Source organism: Onychostruthus taczanowskii, unplaced genomic scaffold, assembly GCF_017590055.1.
Source record: "Onychostruthus taczanowskii isolate IOZ18803 unplaced genomic scaffold, ASM1759005v1 scaffold105, whole genome shotgun sequence".
Taxonomy (NCBI): domain Eukaryota; kingdom Metazoa; phylum Chordata; class Aves; order Passeriformes; family Passeridae; genus Onychostruthus; species Onychostruthus taczanowskii.
Genome location: NW_024497078.1, coordinates 1,770,202 through 1,790,460, shown reverse-complemented (window position 1 = coordinate 1,790,460; position 20,259 = coordinate 1,770,202). Strand labels below are relative to the sequence as shown.

Here is a 20,259-nt window from a genome sequence, read left to right as displayed (position 1 = left end):
AGCAAAGGTACCAGGTTTTGGTCCCACAGAAGCAGTACAATACACTTAGTTTAGAATCATAATTTTATTTCACTTATCACTTAGGGGTCAGGAGGTCATGACCACAGCCCTAGTATTTCTCTCTGGTTTTATGCTGTCATTTTTATATTCTTTGTTTTTACCCAACTGCACACTTGAGTACACCAATACTCACACAATGAATTGGTAACATTCTACTACAAAATGTGTAATTTCTGGGCAGTGCAAACAGTGGGCTGCTAGGATGGTTCTTCAAGTCCTGCTAGTCCAGTGTAGCACCCTGGTGTGTTCAACACATTCAGTGAGCCCCAATACAATTATATAACACCATGGGAAAAAAAACAGAATTGAAGCAGTAAGTCAGTTATTTTTAAATACTATTTATGTATTTGTTAGTGTTATTCCCATGTCCTTGGAATTCTCTGTGGAGTTCCCCATCACCCAAAATGGTTCCAAAAGCCTTTCAGGACCCTCTGATGCTGCTGAACAACCTCTCAGAGGTCTCTGCATTTTTGGCTGACAGAAAATATTCTCTGTTATTTTATACTCCTATTCCCAGGAACAAATGCCAGAAACTGAATGTTCAAGACACAGAACAGAAGTTATCCAATAACTGAATTTGAAGCCTTCCTGAGCAAAGAGGAAATAGACTGAATCAGCAGTCCTCTGAGATGAGTGAGAAAATTTGATGCTCTTTTAATGATATGTTTCATGCTTCTTTCACATGGAAATTAAACAACACTGCTTGTCTGCACAGCACTCACATCACTGCTTTAGACAATATTTTTATAGCATATTTTCCTTTAAAATGAGAAACTAAATACAATTCAGTGAAGCTGAAAAATCGAAGTTCTTTCAATATGAAGTATCTCCTTTAATACCTGCCAAGCACTGGTATTTTTCCCCTTGGGTCTCAGTGGAGCTGGAATTAACACAGCCTCATCTGTTCTTTTCTTGGTAGTTCTCCTTCACTGGCAGTAACAGAACTCTGAGAATACAGGAACTCTTCATTACTTTTGCCTGACTTCTACCAGGTGCAATGACCATGAAGGCAGAATGTACTTCCACAGGGGCGTCATCCAAAAGTCTGCACAGCAAAGGACTCTGAGCTTGCCACAGCAAGCACAGCCAAAACAATCCCCAGGCTCTGTTAATCCATTCAAACATTACCTCTGCTGGGTGTCTTTAAGGTAACCAAGCAGAAAATGCCAACAGTTTTATCAAAAAAAATTTAACAATTCTATTAAGTTAAACACTTAAAATAGAATTAATTTAGCATTCACTGGAAAGTGTTACACTAATACAAAAAATCAGCCTGTGCTGTATTGTATGAGATCAGTTTTAATATCATCCCTTTCTAAGCAAGGTTGTCCTGATAAGGAGAAGCTGCTTGACCATTAAAATAAAACAACATTGCTTCTGTGGGGGTGGGATCAAAAGGAGAATTTAAGCTGCAAAGACCCCTAACACCAGTGGAAGGAGGGAACATAAATGCATCCCCTGATCCACAGCTGGTGCCCATCCTGCAGCCCATGCCTCACCATCACTGAACTTCCCTGCTTGAACTGAGCCAGAACAGCACTGTGAGCCGAGGTGCATGAGATCCTACTCCATCACAGACAGAACAGAAAACAAGTTTGCCCCATTTTACTGTCTTCCTCCAGCCATGTGGCATGACTTCACTTTGGGATAGCCATATCTCCCTTCAACAGCCATGAATGAGGACTTTGAAGTTATATCAGTATGAGTATCTCTGCCCATTAAAATACCTGCTTAAGAAATTGATTTATTAATAGACTGTTTGTAAATTTCAGGTCATTCTTCAGACGCTTCCAAACACATCACAGGCCAAATATTTTTATGCTCTAAGCTTTTATTTTATGAATTTTCAGAGGTGGTTATCTTTGAAACCTGTCAATGTAAGCCATCTTTTTTTTAAATGCTTCAATATATTATCTGTACTGTCTCAAGTACAATCCTTTTGACCTGCATCTTCATCAGAACAGACATTTTTAAAGCTACCAGTTCAACATTTGAAGAGGGAAGTACAAGACTGAAGTACTGAGTCATGACATGATCAGATCCTACCAACTCCAGTGCTGACAGAAATCCACTCCAGCCACTCCACTGGAATATTCCTGCAAAGATGTTGTCGTATAGACACAGAAAATAATAGCAGAAACTGTTTTTATGAAGATCACACAATAACTACATAACAGCCCCTTCTAAGAAAGGGGAAAAAAGGATTAAATCTCTAAACTGTCAAAGAAAAGGAAGGTAATGTGAAAATGAAAAATGTTTTCATTCCTGTGATGGTTGCATAAATGATGCTCTTCCAGTGAGCCCAGAGCAGAATGAGAATCATTATAGAAAAAGCTGCTGTCTAGCGTGAACAAGAAGATTGATTTCTGTTCATAGAAAGAAAGAAAGAAAGAAAAAGAGTAAACCCTAATATATAAAACTCACAAGGCAGACAGAAATTACATTATTCAAAATGTTGAAAATGATATTTCAATATGCCTTCATCCAGGACCAAATTTTACAATGTTTACATCTTTCTGAGGTGTCAAAGTACCAAATGTTTATTATTTGTTTGCAATCTGAAAAAAAGGAGATTTTTTTTTTCTTTTTTAAGAGGAAAATTATGTGTTAGGAATATCTTGCATGCCTGTCCTGTGCCTGTGGAAAAAGAACATTTAATTCTTTTCTCAGATACTCAGTCTAAGTATAAAAGCCAAAGGTTAGTGACAGGAACAAATAATATAAATATTCTTTATATGGGTTAAGTCGTTTCACTCTCTTGAGTCATGACAATATGAGGGGGGTACTATATGCTTTTTTAAAGGAAATGCATCTTAGATGTTCTAGCTGGAGAGAATGTGAATATATATGGTTATAAAAGGCATATTCAAAAAAATAAAGGCATATTCAAAAAAATAAAGAATGAAACATAAAATTTGGGGAATCCTCACAACAGCACATTACAAATCTCTATTTTTTTTTCTTTTTGATTGCTTAGCACAGGCAGAAGAAGCTGGGCTCATTCCTGTGTTCCCTCTAAGCAGGACCTTTGTGGTTTATGTAATTTCTACATCTAATAGATCACTCAGTGAGGTAACTTCTGCCTCAGCATGCCCTAAAAACCCTCAAGTGGCAAAGGAATATTCCCAGAGGAGCAAATCCAGTTACCCAGCCACTGGGACTGCCTGGCTGGGCTGTACTCTTGAACTGTGACTCCGTCCTCAGCGCTGTAAAGAATTGCAAAGGCTCATCCTTTCTGAGTGAGTGCTCTGGCCTCCTCAGCCATTTCATCACTGCAGAGCACAAGCTGAAACAATGATCAGCACTACCAGCATGGGCCAACTGCCTGGCTATAGGTGATCTGCTGCTACTGACACTGCCAATCTCCAGGAAGACCTTGGGGTAGAGCAGGGTGAGTATCACACATCCTTGGCAAGAGTAAAAGGCAGCAAAACATTACCTAGTCAAACTTATCTCCAGTACTGCTCAGAAATAGCAGAAATACCTAGCTAGGTACCAGCAAATCAGCACCTGCTTTGGAGTACTGACTTTAGCAAATCACTATTATCTCACTCTTTCATACTAATTATTCCTAAGGCAAAATCAGCTAAGTGTTATTTCCTAGTTGTATTCCCCTGACTAGAGTTTTATGACCTTCACAATCTACACTGTCTGATTCAGCTACATTCTCAGAATATAAATAGCTCAAATGCAGGTACAAGTCTCAGGCAAAGTAATTTTCTGTTAACTGCCTATTCCATCTGGGTCCACAGCCCAGCAAAACATCAGCAAAGCTTTTGTTTCATAGACAGACTCAAAATTTCACAGTTTTGCTTCTCTGGAAATAAAGCATGAAAAATTCACAACAAGATGCATGCCCAGTGAGCATGAATAAATTAATATTTAGAGTCAAAGCATGTTGTCAACTACAATTTAAATTCAAAAGACTAGATATTTATGACACATGATTGGAGGAAACAAGCTAAGTAGTCAAAAACTGGTCCAAAACTACTAGGCCACACTCAAAACCAAGCAGGAAGGGAATCCCATGATCCCAATTTGAGGTTTGAAGACAAAATTTAAGGTGGAGTGAGAAAGTGATAAGCTTCCTCTTTTGTGTGGCCATGCAGGACAGTTCTGCAAGTGACCTGGGGTAACTCGGGCTGGCCTTCAGGCACGGAGCACATTCCAGGAGTAGGGCTGGCACGAGGTTTGGCAATTGCTGGGTAGAAGTTTCAGTTTGCTTACCACTGAAAGCTGACAATGCAAGTAGTGCCACACTTGCATTCACTGCCCCTGAGAGCAATAAACCCGATGTTTATGCTCAGAGGCACACCCAGGTGCCCTCACAGGCTCTGCCTTCCCACCCATGGGTTTGAGAGAGCTCCTGCACAATGCCTGCTCAATCCACAGGGAGACACTCCAGCTTTTCCCCTTCTTTCTAAGTCCATTCAGCCTCTGCAAAAAGATACATGAATAAAACCCTAGCCTGACTTCATGCATTGTCACATTGCAAGTGGCAGGCAGGAAGGAGCAAGGCAAAGAGTGACTGAATGTGCCTGCTTTAATTCAACCATCCCAAGGAAAAGGGCTTTTTACTGACATCACACCCAATCAGATTAGACGTCATGAAAAGCACAGTCATTTAAGACCTCAGATAAGCAAATGAGGAAAAGCATAAAAATGTATTTTGAATAACCAACAATTAATTTTAGACAGTGGAACAAAGAGGAAAAAAATGCACTCCTGAAAATCAAACTGAGTTGTGTCTAAGTATTCCCATCTTGTAATGCAAAAAATTAATGAAATGCATTTTGTTCCAGTTACGACACAGTGTAGTTTAGAAACCCATGCAAAATTTTTGCAGCAAATAGAGCAGCTGGTTCATGTCCAACCAGCTTCCTTATCAAAACATTATACAAATCATAAGAGGGAAGAGTTTACCACGGAGTCACATTATTTTAACAGCCACTTCATTTGACAAAACAATTTCCAAACAGCTTCTTTGTTTTTCAGCTAATATAAATGAGAAGGATGTATTTGAACTTTAGATTGCTACACTTTTTCAGTCCTATCACTGAAAACACTTTCAAAATGGCATTTTCATTGGCATGTCTTAAAGTAGAATTACTGACAATTCTGGGCCCGTTTCACAACGTTACTAAAGTTCTCCAATGCACAACTGTTTGTGAGATAAGAAAGTCATGTCATCTATTGTTTCTCATAACCCACCACAACCTCTAGAAGCAGTCAAGCCAGCCAACCCAATTCATCTTGAAAGCCATCAAAGTCCATACACATTTTGACAAGCAAATGGGTGGGATAATAGCATTAGCAGAAACAGAAGACACAAATTTGATTCCAAGAGCTCCATGAGCCTGCAAAGCAATGGCAGCTTAGTGTCAAAAGCTGACTGGCTGTGATTAAATCAGGTCTAGGAAAAAAAATTAGAATTCCTAGATCATAAGTGACAGATGTCCCTTATGCCGGAATGACTTTCAGGCCATTTCATTTTAATTTTATTAGGAAAAGAGGAAAAACAGTTACAGAGCAAAAGAAAAACACAAGATTGTGTACACTGGGTTTTAAATTAATCTGCTAGTGTCCAGACAGCTTGTCTCATTCAGTTGGTCCAGACTAAAAATACAGAAAAAGGAGATAAAGAATTGACTCTCAGTATAAAAAGGGCGTACTTCCAGCACTTAAAAAGCACTACTTTTTTACGGTTTCCAGCGATCAACAAACACACTTGGGAAACACACTGGGAAAGTGCTTTGCTGAAGCAAGGGGCAAGCAGGCTTCTTTGCCAGCTGTTTTACTCCATATTCAATGTCCACACCTGGCTGAAAGTTGCCAGAGGGGTCTCACATTCACAGCTGCTAATAAACAGCAGACCTTATGTCCGCAGGATGCCACAGGAGCTGACAGTATGAACTTCTCCTGGTTCAAAAGGTGCTAGAGAAAATCATGGAGGCTTGGTCCTGAGGGGGCTATCCCGTGCCACATCCTGGATACCACTGCAAGAGGATGTGCTTTCCTCCCGTGAGAGCTAAAAGGGAGGAGAGTGTTTCACAGAGAGGAACACTGCAGGCTTGAACTTTGTCTTACCTATTCCACAAAGGGTTGTCTCTTGGTCACTGTGAGAGTCAGCATGCTTGTCTGGATGGACTTTTTGTCATTGAATCACTGAAAATGCTGAGTTGGAAGAGACCCACAAGGATCATCAAAGTCCAACTCCTGGCCCTGCACAGGACTGTCCCAAGAGTCACACCATGTGCCTGAGAGTGTTTGTACGAGTGCTTCTCGAACTCTGTCGGGCTGGTGCTGTGACCACTCCTGGGAAGGCTGTTCCAGTGCCCAGCCACCTTCTGGGTGAAGAACCTTTTCCCAACATCCAACCTAGACCTCCCCTGACAAGAGTTTCAAGCCATTCAAAAATGTGAATTATATGCAGCATGTAGAATTTCTGGCAATATAAATATTTCAGAGGGTCATTTTTATCAAATCCAGTGTTTCATATTTTAAACATTGTATTAGAATTTGTAAGGTAAACATTTTTCCTTAATAAAAATATTTTATGTCTAAAATTACTGAAAAAAATTTAACTTACATCTATAAATAAAAGTAATTTTTTGCCAGAAGACATTTTGCTGAACTGTTAACTGGGAAGTTATGATTTTAATAAAATATTTAAAGAAAATACATTTCATCAGAAAAAAAGGCTGGACACCTCCAGTAATGCAGTTTAAGGTGCCAGCTTTATTCTCAGGTAATCTCTAAAGCGCCCAGAGGCCAAAGTCAAAGGCCAGTGAGTATCCTTAAAAAACTGATTTATTTCAAATGTGGAAAAGGGCTGTTAGTCTGAGCTGAAGAGCAGCAATACAAGGAAAATACAGATGCACAGCTTATGGCAGGGAACCTGAAACCCAGTTTCAGAAATGTGGGCTCAAAAACTGGTGGGCACCAAAAGTGCTGGCAGGGCTCAACCTGTCAATCCATGAACCAGGAGTGCAGAGTCTGGATTGAGGTCTCGGGGACAGTGGGTGCCTGCAAGGGCAGCCCCATCTCCTCTCAATCTGCCCAGCACTGAGGACTCACCAGGGGCACGCGAGGAGAACGTGCCAGAAGAGTGAAAGCAGGAGAGTCATTCCTTGTGTTCCCATTCAGCTAAAAATTGAAGCAGCTCCAGGCACCTCAGTGTACTGTCAAGGAGAGGAATATTTATATCATGCCACAGATGGCCTTGTTCATCACTACAGTCTGAAAATGACTGCGCTCAGGATGTACCTGTCGGGAGCTTCCAGCCCCTGTCTGGTCAGGAAATGGTGGGGGACACCAGCCTGCCCTGAACGCACAACTCACTGCTGGGTTATCTCTCCCTCCCATGCCAGCACCCTCACCTCAGTGGATGGGCTTGACATGGATTTCAGAACACTCCATCACACGAGTTCAGACTCAGCCCCCTTAATTTAACAACTCATCCCACACGTGACTCCACTAACATTCACTGAACTCATGTGCAGTACAGTTCTACTAACCATGTGTGAAGCTGTAAGAGATCAATCCCAAATGGTAAATTGTCTCAATAAATTTATGCTTTAGTGTTGCAATAAATAATTACTCCCATAGAGAGTGATGTAGAATGAGTTTCCTTAGAGAGGTTAAACAGCAAATACTGTCCTTGATATTTTGGGACAATATCCAAAATTTAGAAAATCTAACTGGATGCTAGTTAAGGTCTCTGGTTAAACACACACACACACACACACACACACACACACACACACACAAAACCAAAAATTAGAGTGAAATGTGAAAAGCAACAGAATGTTTGTATAAGAAGTAGAGCAACAGGGCCCTTCAACATCTGAGTAGTACCATACCATAAGAAGAAAGCCAATAACAAGCATTTAGCTGCAAGGGAAAACAGGAAACATGGTGTTGGAAATCATGTTTAAAGCTAGGTGTCCATGTTCTTCAGGTGGAGAGTCCTTTTTTTTTTCTGTTTGGCCCCTAGAACAATGGGATCCTGTAAATGCTGTGAGCTCCAAGGAATAGCTGATGACATACCAAATTAACAAAATTTTGCTGAGATATTAATGCATGAGGTTGTGCTTCTGCAAAGGTGCAATACAGCTCTGCAGGAAGTGCTACCTATCACCCAGACCTTACAGGCCTTATGCCAGAAATTTAGAGTAGTATTATTTATTCCAATTATTCAAATACCAGTAAATTGAAACACACAAATGAGTGTTTAATTAAACTGGACAAGCACTCAACACCATGAAAGCCAGGACAGGTGGAGCTGGTTTTTTTTTTTTGCTTGTAGGTGTTTAGTTAGGGAAAGATCATGATTTGTGACTTCCTTTCATCTGAACACAGAGCTGGTATCAGGACTAAATGAAAACTGTTTTCTTATTCTGTCTTTCTCACTGCCAATCTGAAAAAAATATATGATTTATGCATTGAAATGAAAATAAACATCTTTTGAAGAGAGGGTGGAATGACCTGTTCATTTGAATTTTTGGTGGTTTTTTAATGCAATAAGACATCTGAACAGGTTCAACACTGCAGCAGAGTTGTCTGGATCACATGCCTACAGCTGCCATTGAAGGACCTAGCCTGAAAAGTGTCAGTTAGTGCAGTCAGATTTTTTTTTTTTTTTAAAGATAAACAGCTCTAAGTGGGATGAGATTCCACTATGAACTGAATAGAGGTTTGTGGCAGAGAAATAGGGGAATGTCTAAGGCAGTTACTGGCAATTTTTAAGCAGGGTCATGCTTACAGCCAGTGATCTACCTGCCTAATATTCAACTTCCAAACAAGTCCTGGCAAATTGAAAAGAATTCCAAAATGAGTGACATGAGCTATGGGAAAATAATACAGCATGCAGTTCCCAAGGCCCAGTCTACTTTTTTTATCCATAAAGGACTTTTATGGATAATGACATGACATAAACTGTATTGCTATGTCCCTCCTCTCAAAATCTATGTAAGGAAGTCAACCACAGCCTATGAATCTGTGTAACTTCTTTTTTTTTTTTTTTTCTAAGCAAATATCTAGCAAAATGGATCATATGCTGAGCTTTTTTTAACTAGCAAAAATTTTTTGGAAGTGCTTATCAAATGGGTGAGACAGAAGAAAATACCTCTTCAGATAAACTGATGTTCTCCAATTAATTCCTATGCCTGCAGCACAACAGTTCCTCTGCACCTCACCATCACCCTTTTGCCTCTCACTCACACCTCACTCTTCAAGGTACAATTTTTCTCCCAACCACTGGCAGGCAAAGGATATCCTTTGCTGCCATCCTCTTCCACCTGCTTCTCTAGTGTTAGGACTGCCTAATCTAAAATCCTGCTTTCAACAAGCCCCCCTCCTGCCACTACTCCTAAGAGCAAGCCAAAAGCATATGAAACCTGTCCAGGTAAGAGAATATTTCGTGTGTTTAACTTAAATAGGGAAACAGGCTTTGAAAGCTTCCTTCTCCCACCTAAACCTTCTTTCTCTTCAGAGTGATTTACAGCAGATTCATGAAGAGCAGAAGCCAGTCAAAGGGCTGTGACTGTCCTGGGAGAGGTGAAGGTTTCTGACAGTGATAGATGTGTTCTGCCTAGAAGTATCATGAAACCAGACTCTTTCAAAGGAGAAACAATTGTGTCATAAGGTAGCTCAGACTCAACACCTCCACTCCTTTCACAGCTCGTTTCCTTCTTGCAATTAGAATTTAGGACGAGACTGAGGACAGATTCTGAAAAATAAACTCCCTTTTGGTTTAAGAAGGTTGAATTACATCAACTAATACAAAATGAAAAGCACCAGTTTGTTTCTCTTGGGGGAACATGTTATTTCCAGAGGAAAATACACCAGACATATGCTTTTTGGTGCCAAAGTATAGTGCCAAAGAGGAGCTGGAAATACTGCTGCTGTAACAACTAACTATATTTTGAATTATCATAGAATCATAGAACCATAGAATGGTTTGGGTTGGAAGGGACCTTAAAGATCATCCAGTTCCACTTAGGACAGCAGTATTTCCAAGGCACCCACACACAGACTTTCAAGCCTTTAAGCAAGTTTTAATGTTAGCATTAAGTACAAGTACTTTGGTGCATAAAATCCAGAGCCCTACTTCACACCAAAAAACTTTCCTGTAATTCAAGGATAGGCATTGAGATAAATTCCATCCAACCACTGGAGAACTCCACACCAAAGACTTGTTCTCAGTTTACTCAGCTGAATGCACTGAACTCAACACAGAGCTCACTGGTTAAGGTAGCTCTCTCCTAAAGCATGGAGGAAAGATGCAGTGTAGGAGGACAAGAGCCTATTTGAATGACTGGAACACAATAAAACTGGCTTAAGTGATACTCAGTACCACTTACAGCTCTGGTTTTCCTGAGTGCAGGGTGAGAGGTAAAAAGAAATCTAAAGGAAAGCAGCATTCCAAAATAGGGAAATAAGATATAGTAAGGTAGCAATGAGAAACCTACGGTGAGAAACTTTCAGAATAAATACTTCAAGCTAGGCCTTAGCAAATGGCTTAAAAACTATTCTTATCATAATATAGCTGGAGTGATATTAAGGATAAGATACAGGTATTTTGTAAAATTCCTCACCCTTTTATTCAAGCTGTACTATTCAGCCCCATTGTACAGAATTTTCTGAATGGAAATGTCATGATTTGCTACAACTTCAGAGGCAAAGCTTATAAATAATCTAGGAAAATACTCACTTGGCTGGGGAATGTCACTTAGCCCCTGTTTGCAAGGCATGAGTGGGCTTTCCAGAGTACACAGGACCTGAGCTGCTTTTTTCTGAGCAAAAAATCCTCTCCCACCACACACATATAAGCACATGCACTTCCAAATTAATATTCTTACCTTATCTTTACTTTCAGAATCAGAATCCTCAAGTTTGGTCCGAATGACAAAGGGTGTAGATAACCTCAGGAGAACTCGTTCAAATGTGACACTGATTTTAGGAGAGACTATGTCAAAGCACTCTTGGAATTTCAGCGTTTTATGAGTGTCACATCTGAGCTGCTTCCTAAGACCTTCTCCAAGCTGGAGAAGGAGCATGTTTGGATCAAACATCAGGTGAAAGGGGAAAGCTCTGCAGAAGGTGCTGATACTAATCCTCAGGTCTAAGGGGGACTGGGAAGTTCCTGGTGGAAGTGCTTTTGTGGTATTTGCATTTTCATGTTCTTTGATAAGGAAAGTCAAACAACTGCAGTTACCTGGGTTTGTCCCCTCCGAACACAACTTATCATTTGTGACCTGTTCTACTTCTACTTCCAAGCGGTAAATCTTCTTTGCTGCTGCTTTTATCATTCCTGTCATTGCAAATCCCACAATCTGATGGGGATGAAAATAATGAAGCATGAGATTGCCTTCAGGGAGTTCTTTGCATAGGAAAGAAGGAGATTCCAGGGTGGCCTGTCTTCCAAATGAAGTTCTAATATGCTCCAGCAAAGCATCAAAGCCATTGAAGAAGTCTTGAAGGGTCCCACCTACAGCTCGAAGAACTCTTTCATTCTCGTCAAAGCAGATATTGAAGAATTCCTCCCCAAACTTTTCTTGCATTTCCTCAAACTTCAGACCTATAGGACAATGAGACACTGATATCAACAACATAACATTGTTACTGTGTCACATCTTCCCTTTTTGCCTCTATTTGCCCAGGATTTTTCCAAAACAGTGATAGCAGCTTTTTCATTAGATACCCATCCATATGTTTCTGTGGTGGTTGGGAATAACCTTAATTTTCTTAAGGCCTCATTGTTTCAGCTTGCTGTCCCAGCCAGTTATTAGTGGGCCTGTTTCCTTTTCCTCACTGTTACAAAATCAACCAGGTGTTTGTATTAAGATGTACAAGAATAAAAGGATATATATATCAACTGTCTGTGAATTACAAATATCCAGTTTTCAAAGGAAATTAATCTGGGATTTAACACCATAATTTCTTCACTACATTGAAATCATACAAAATTACCTGTCAGTCAACTAGTGAAACACCTTAAAATTTCTCTTGAATTTGAACAGAAATGAAGGACAGTTATTTCTTTCCTGAGAGCATAACAGGCCCTTTATTTTAATGTGTATTCAGCATGCTTTATAACACTGGTAATATCCCAGTGGATCACTGAACTTCTCATTGTTTAGACTACTTCTAGGCTTTCAATTTGGGCAGAACAGAGTGGTTAGTGACTTTTATACCTGGACAGAAGGACAGAAGTCATGTTGTTTGCAGACAATAACCTTTTATAATCTCAAGGCATTGTCTGAATTAGCTACGTACACAGGCATAGTTAAGACAATCAATAGATTTCAGTGTTCCCCAGCTTTACAGTCTGCAATGATATATGATTGATAGCAAATTAAAATGAATAAAATTACATATATAAATATGACAACATAAGAGCATGACAAAGCATATTTTATAAAAGAAGTCATAGATATCATTTGGGAAAGTTCATTCAAATGCCATTACTCACAAAGAAATTTGGTCACTAAACTAGGGTATTACAAAAATATTCCCAGGATCTTTTATGACCACAGATGGTCAGCTCTGCAGCTAAGCCAAAAGAAAGTACCTCTGGTACACAATGCCCCCTAATATCCTGATTCAGAAGACTGCGTGCCAAATCCTGACTCATTACCATTATGCCTGCATAACATGGTATTGTAATATCTTACCAAAAATACTCACTATAACCCAAAAAAGAATTAAATTCTAGCCCATACTAATAACTTCATAACTGGATATTAATAGTAAATAATTAAAATCATCATATTAATATGTATGTACAAACAGATATTCATACTTTTAAATCTCATTGCTCTCTATAGTGAAATGTGAGCAACTCTAGAAGTCTGTGTGTAAAAGTGAGCAGTTTAGCAGGGACACCCAAGGCTGTAAGATTGCAGAGGGGAACAGGACAGCACCAGAAAACCCTGGGCTATTCATACAAATGGCCAAATACATCCCACAAAGCCACCCAAAAGACAGCACAGGTGAGCTGCCTTTCAAGTGTATTATACAAATACAGTGGAGCAGCTGCCCTGGCGCCGCTGACTGCAAAGGAGGTTTGCAGAACTGATCACTCCACATATGCAAGCCTCACCTCATTATCACTACTGGGAACTCTGTCTCAGTAATTGGCCTGAGGTTTTGCCGATTGTCTTAGATTGGTCTGGTTGTCCACCCTGGAGAACTGGCAGTTCAGTCTGGATGCAACATACTGACTCCAAGCAACATGAATTAAATCTGGCTCGAGGACATCCCACTACTTTTAAAAACATTTGAGCTTTGAATTGAGTTACACACAGTACCAGCAGAAAATCAGATCAACTCTAATAGAAAAATGGATATGACCAAACTCAACCAAACTGCTGGTCTATGGTCATGAATTTTCACTACAAGAACAGACATTAGGATATACTAAGAAAATTAAACTAAGTCAAGCAACCTTCAGAACCAAAAATCATAATGTTTCTATCAAGGAAGTTTCTTCCTTAGCCTTACCAACAAGACAATAATTTTTGCATGAAGCATGATGTTTATCTTTGAATTAAAAATACTTATTCAATAAATTCCTTGTTACACAAACACACACAGACTATTTTTTTCTGTATTTCTTTGCAAAGCTACTGGCTTCAGTGATGCCTTTATGTAAAGCTGCACAAAATATTCAATATGTGTTTTTACTGAATAATTCCTGCCTCTCTTACTGAAAAAAATTATGAAAAGATGCTCACCTAGCACTAATTCTGTATATATTTCAGTATAACCTTTTCACTTGCTACCATATAAATGATTCTAATCTTTTGCATGTCTTCTGTAGATTTTCTCCCTACCCATATTTCTACACATAGCTGTTGTGGTTTAAGCCCAGCTGGCAAGTAAACACCACACTGCCACTTGCTCAGCCCCCCCCCCAGTGGAATGGGGAGGAGAATCAGAAGTAAAACTTATAGGTTAAGATAAGAACAGTTTAATAATTGAAGCAGAAGGAAAATATAATGATAATAATAATAGTAAATAGTAATAATGATGATAAAAGAAAAAAATAAAAACCCACATAGTAAGACAAGTGATGCCCAATGCAATTCCTCACCACTAATGCCAGTCCCTGTCCTTGTTCAGGTAACTCCCCCAGTTTAATGGGCATGACATTCTAATGGTGTGGAATGTCCCTTTGGCCAGTTTGGGTCTCAGCTGTGCTCCCTCCCAGCTTTCTTGTGCCCCTCCTCATTGGCAGAGCATGAGACACAAAAACATCCTCGGCTCAGGATAAACACTACTTAGCAACAACCAAAACATGAGTACATTATCAACATTATTCTCATACTGAATCCAAAACACAGCAGAGTACCAGCTACTGAGGAGAAATTAACTCTATCCCAGATAAATCCAGGACAATACAAGACTGGGAGATAGTTTTATTACAAGTTAAAAAACCTTCATGCTAAAAAAAAGAATCCCAGAACTCACTGTGTCTATGGTGCATACTTTCTTACATTTAGAGACTTCCACAGGCTGGTTGTTATCTTTAAATATTACATTCAGTATGATATCCAATTTCAACTTATATGGTATTTCCTGGTTTGTCTGGGGTTTTTTTTATGTTGAGAAAGTATAAACAAAATTAAAATAATCTTCTTTTAACCTTCAGATTGTGCATCTACATAAAAAGTACAATCTTTTCAAAGTCATCTCACATTCAATTGTTGAACAATTGGTTTTGATTTTACAGTGGACTAATTCAAATTGAATATGGCATTGAAAATGTGAGTCAACTTCTGTTCATCAAAACTGACAATTTGGTATACCATTCTTAAAAGCCAGCATCTCCATTCTTTCTTTTTCACTGTGGACCTCTGAGCAAAATTTTTATTCAGCTTCCCAGGAAAAAAGAAATAGATTTGATATCTGTATGAGGGCCCAGCACTTCCAAATGCAGAGGCCACTGAACTCCTGTATCACCTCATGTATGACCCCAACACGGCTTCCTAATGAGCACTGGTTTGCAATTAATACAAAGGAAAAGGTCTTCCCTGGCTTCACCAAGACATTCCACTAAGTGGTAGTAATACAAAATAAACCAAAAATCATCCCATTAACCTCTGCTACTCCCCAACTGAAGTAACTTGTTATTTTGAGCTTCTGCTCTTTATAAAACTTCTACAAATATAGTGAATGAAGCCCTAAAAATGCATTAGTGTCAATTTGTTTTCCTTCTAGAGAGGGATCTACTGACGTCAGGAGGACAAATCACATCTTAACTTTAATGTTTTTTTCTTAGTAGTTTCTTTTTGTTGCTTTTCCTTACAATGTCACTTTTATTCTGCTGGAGAGAATAAATATTGAAGAAAAATTGGAGAATATTGGAGAGAAATTAAATATGCATATTGGAAATTGAGGCAAAGAAACCACAGAATGAAAATATTGCTATAGACCTCCACTAAAAGGCTCTTTTGGATCTGTGAAAAATTATTATCCTTTGAAAATGTGTCTCAAAGACACATTAAAAGAAGGGATCCTATATTTGCTATCCAGATCCAAAATTATCAAAGTCTTTAAGCACAGGTTCAAAGTACAAATTAAATATTTCACTGAACTGGAGCAGAAATAGATGACTTCATCCTTAATAACATTCTAGCAAAAGGTCATCACTTTCTTTTCAGCAGTTAATGTAAACTGAAAACACCCTACAAAATGTCAAGGAATTAATACAATATTTTTAAGTATTTTGAACATTATGAAGTGGAGAAATTAGGTAAGAATCTGTTCCCATAAAGAAAATCACAAATCATAGGCTCTTGAGAAGCAATCAGAAGATAAAAAATCTGGTGTGATAAAAAATATTATGTGATGTGATAAAAAAAATCAATGTAATTCATTAACTGGTACAGCATGCAGAAGGAGTTGCAAGCCATCCAGTTTTTCCTAAAAGTAAATAATGAAGACAATGATGGCAGAGTGGTCAGCATCTGACTCATTTGGCATTGAAAAATACATTTTTTTCTGAGATACCATTCAGAATCTGTAAATATCAAACCTTAAGGGGCCGGAACAATTAAATATGCAATTCCAGACTTCATACTGTGAACAGAAGCAGAATTTGCCACTTTCAGTTATAGCAAGTGTCTCTTAAATGTTTTTGGATTATCAAATTTTTGGCATCAGTAACATCTTTTCCGTAAACAGACCTGTGGACAGAAAGACAGGTGGCAGTTCAGAATTCCAATGAATTATTTCAGGTGGTAGGGAAAGCAATGTTTAGTCTCTGAATAAAAAAGGTTTTCTTTTGTACAGACTAATGCTGAAGGTACAGTAGATGAATCATTTGGCTTGTAAGTGAACCTAGTACCAGCAACTAATTACTGTATAAATGACTTAGATTTTACTTCATTATGATTGTGAATTTATATCATCCTGGGAACCCAGATAGCATTTTTATATTACCTTTTTGGTAATATATAAATACAGTAACATCATTTTACACCTTTACATATGGTTGTGACACAACTGAAAAATCTACACAACACTTCTCTTACAGTGACATGCACAGCCTGCATATCTTTCAAGATTTCACAGAATATAAATGAGAGCTACTGTTAAAAAAAGAACTCCTGACACTTGTTCACCTATATTATTTCTTTTATCCACTTTTAATGAGGGGGTATCTTTCCTTGTCCTTTGACCAGTGATAGAAATACCATTGTAATTACTGCCTTTTGATGAGGAGCTGATTGCCAGTTCTTAACATAAATATAAAATATTCTGCTCAAAACTGTTGACACAGGAAGCTCACATGAGATATTAAGAACAGGCAGTGGAAAAGGTTTTTGCCCCCATACAGTGCTCTCAGCAGCCAGTTCTGCAAGCAAAGCCAAGCTATGTGAAGCAACACTATCATGATTTTATGTCCCCCACCACCACCTGGGAGGCTCACTTCTTATATTTGCACAGCTCTCATTACATGAAAACTGCAGTCATTAGATTGGTAGCTCCTAAAAATTAGGCAGACCTGGTTTGTTTTATGCTAACTCTGGAGATTAAATGGTAATAAGGATTTTTTCAATTTGTGTGGTTTTTTTTAATTAAAATAAATATATGTGTCTTTGAATAAACATAGGGAGCAGAACTGCACTTCCTGGAATGAACAAAACTGCAATGAAATCAAAAAACTCTTCCCATGAAATGCAAAATCATCTCTCTTAATTCCTCACCTATATAAAGGGCTCAACTCATCTGACTAAACATAGAAATCTAATGCGCCTTGAGTCTTCATGAGGCATCCAAGTCATCTACCAAAGAACCAACAGATAGTTACTGTATCTGCCAAGGTCGGGGACCTAAGGGAGACCTACACACTTCTGAAGGTTTGACAGAGGCCACAAGATACCTCACAGTGCCTCAGATAATGACAAACACCTACATTTAGTCAATGAATCATGGCCAGAAAATGTTCTTTATAAATAGGCTTCCACAAGATGCTATTGTACATCATAATTCCAAACCGCTCATTATCTGCTGGGAGTTCATCTGCTTTCTAACAATAAATAGCTCTGATTTGAGAAGAGTGGGACGTCTAAGGCCATTTGGTATAAACATTTGTCCTTTTCTAATTGAGATGTACTCATCTCAGAACTGAAATCACATGAATTATGTGCTTTTTGTTTAGATTACTTTTGTGTTGCCAGTGCACTGTAGCATCTGGTAAATAACAGGAGCCCTGTGAGTATAGATGAGACCCCCCAGGATAAAGTATTATTAGAATCCATTAGTATTGCCAATCCTCTGGGCCATGTAACATTTCCTTTTACACCATTTGTAAACCAACAACTTTAATTATAAATCAGGCTGTGTATCCCAAATTAGTTGCATCCTAATGACTAGCCGCAGTTCTTAGTGCAAAGGGAAGTGATCAAAATTTAGGTACTTTCAATATCTAAGCATTTACAGTTCCCAGACACCTCCCAAGCAGTCAGTCTACCAAACCTTTGTTTATCTTTTCCAGTCTAAGGTGGCTAGTAGGTAGGCTAAGATCTGTCCTGGCATCTCCTTTTCAATTATTGCCTGCCTCTTAAAATACAGTATTTCTTAGCAGTTATTTAATAGTTACCAGAATGATCCCAAATATATTCCTCTTTAACAAGAGAGGATCATAAAAGCATAGAATACTCTGAGTTGGAAGGGACCTACAAGTATCATCAAAATCCAACTCCTGGACCTGCACAGGACATCCCAAGAATCGCACAATATACCTGAGAACACTGTCCAAGCACTTCTTGAATTCTGTCAGGTTTGGTGCTGTGACCACTTCCCAAGTGCTCAGCAGTGGAGCAATAAAAATTGAATAGTCTTCACCTCAGTGAAGCTCTCAGCCACCCTCTGGGTGATTAACCTTTTCCTAATATCCAGCCTAAACTTGACTTGACACAGCTTCATGCTATTGCCTCATGTAAGAGATAAGATTTTCTTAGTTTCATGAAGGAAACACAGATCTTTAACTTTGACAAAAGTACAGAGAACAAATGACTTTTATAGAATTATGCGCTTTGTACTAAATGAAGGATCAGCCCTGCAAGATATATTTAGGCATGAAGTGATTTGCCCTATATAAAGCAGCCTGCAGCACATGTTCTCTTTGGTAATGACAAGCAAATGTCACCCAGAGCAAGAACTCTCTAAAACCTTACACTAACAATGGATTCCACCTCCTCCTTGGTGACTTGGGGAAGCTGAATCCAGACACACAATTTATGTCCCTGACAGGACAGGGCTCTGGGCCAGGATTCCATACAACTTATCACCAGGGTATTAGGGAATCCCTAGGGAATTGCCACTACACTGTATCATCCTCCAAACAGAAGATGCCCAGATAGATAGAAAGACAAGCAAATTCTTCACACCACTCTCTGAAGCAAAACCAAAAGAAAGAGCATTATTATCTCTCAAGTTACCTTAACAGGAAAAATTCTTGCAATACACTCGAGTCCACATGCAGAGCTGACTTAGCTGTTGATATGTGCTGTGCATTTTGAAGCCAGATTTTTATGAGACAAAAAATAATTCTGTTGTATAAATTATTTACTTGAATTAAAAAAAATTGAGCAGAATTTTTTTCTGTACCATAAGCAATGGAAAGTCAGATAGGTAAAATTACTTCTCCAGGCCTTTCTGCTGAAACCATGATCTGATACAAGTGTATTTGTAACTTCAGACTGTGTGACCAAGTGTAATTTATAGAGTATATCTAACACGGTGCTGCAGTACATGCAATTTAGATTTGCAGTTTAAAATACACAAATGGGCTTTCAAAGACAACACTTCTTCCATGTCATTAGAGACTGGGTACGAACAGCTACTGCTGCTTTGCAGACTTTGTATAACAGCTCATTTTGTAACTTTATGAATTTAAGATACTTTTCATTAGTTTTACTATCAAAGCGAGGACAGATTATAGAGTTCCTCAGCAAGATGCAAAGAGGCTCCAAAGGAAATACCAAAGCCATTTAAGATAGGTAACTGCCTTAATGAAGCTCCCTTTGTGGTTTTTTTCCCTGTGAAGGACTGAAGAGTGAAAAATAGTTCACATTCACAAAGGCTACATTAATTGTTTGCAGTGTCTGAATAGAGTGTTTGGAGGAGGTGAGGTGAAGGTCGTACAATTTTTATCTGACTTCTGCATTTGGGAGGTGATAAATATCATGTGATATATTGGAAGAGAGGTTCAAAAAGGAAAATTGGGCATTTCTCTACTGCTTTGTAAAACTCAGTAGCACAGACCTTCTTTGAATATCTGCCAAAAAAATAAACAGGAGATTGGTCATGAAGGCTTTATGTCCTGGAATAAACTCCTTACAATAGCAGTTACAAAACAACAAAAAAAAATCTCATCCATAATTTCCTGTTGCCAAAGTTTTAATTTGCAGCTACATGAAGGTCTTCTGCTTTATTCTGGAAGCATTTAAGTAAAAATGCACACTCTAATCTTGCTTGAAATCAAATTATTTTAAATCATGAGGACAAAAGCAGTCCCAAACGAGATTTGCTGTCATTGTTCAAAATGCTGAATGTACAAAGGGTATGAAAATGTCTTTACTTCAAGAAGGTTGAAATGTGAATAGCACTGACATGTGGTTTAAAGGATTAAAAAAATCCTGTTATCTCCATTATACAGATGGGAAATTGAGGCACAGAAAGAAT

General features: G+C 38.6%; 1 protein-coding gene across 1 annotated transcript in view; it reads right to left on the bottom strand.

Annotated features, from left to right (window-relative positions):
* GUCY1A2 (guanylate cyclase 1 soluble subunit alpha 2) overlaps positions 1-20,259 on the bottom strand; it is a 136,303-nt gene that overhangs the window by 98,147 nt on the left and 17,897 nt on the right. The window contains exon 4 of the mRNA XM_041414458.1: positions 10,923-11,641. Coding sequence (XP_041270392.1) covers positions 10,923-11,641 — 719 coding nt within the window. The remainder of the gene's footprint in view (positions 1-10,922; positions 11,642-20,259) is intronic.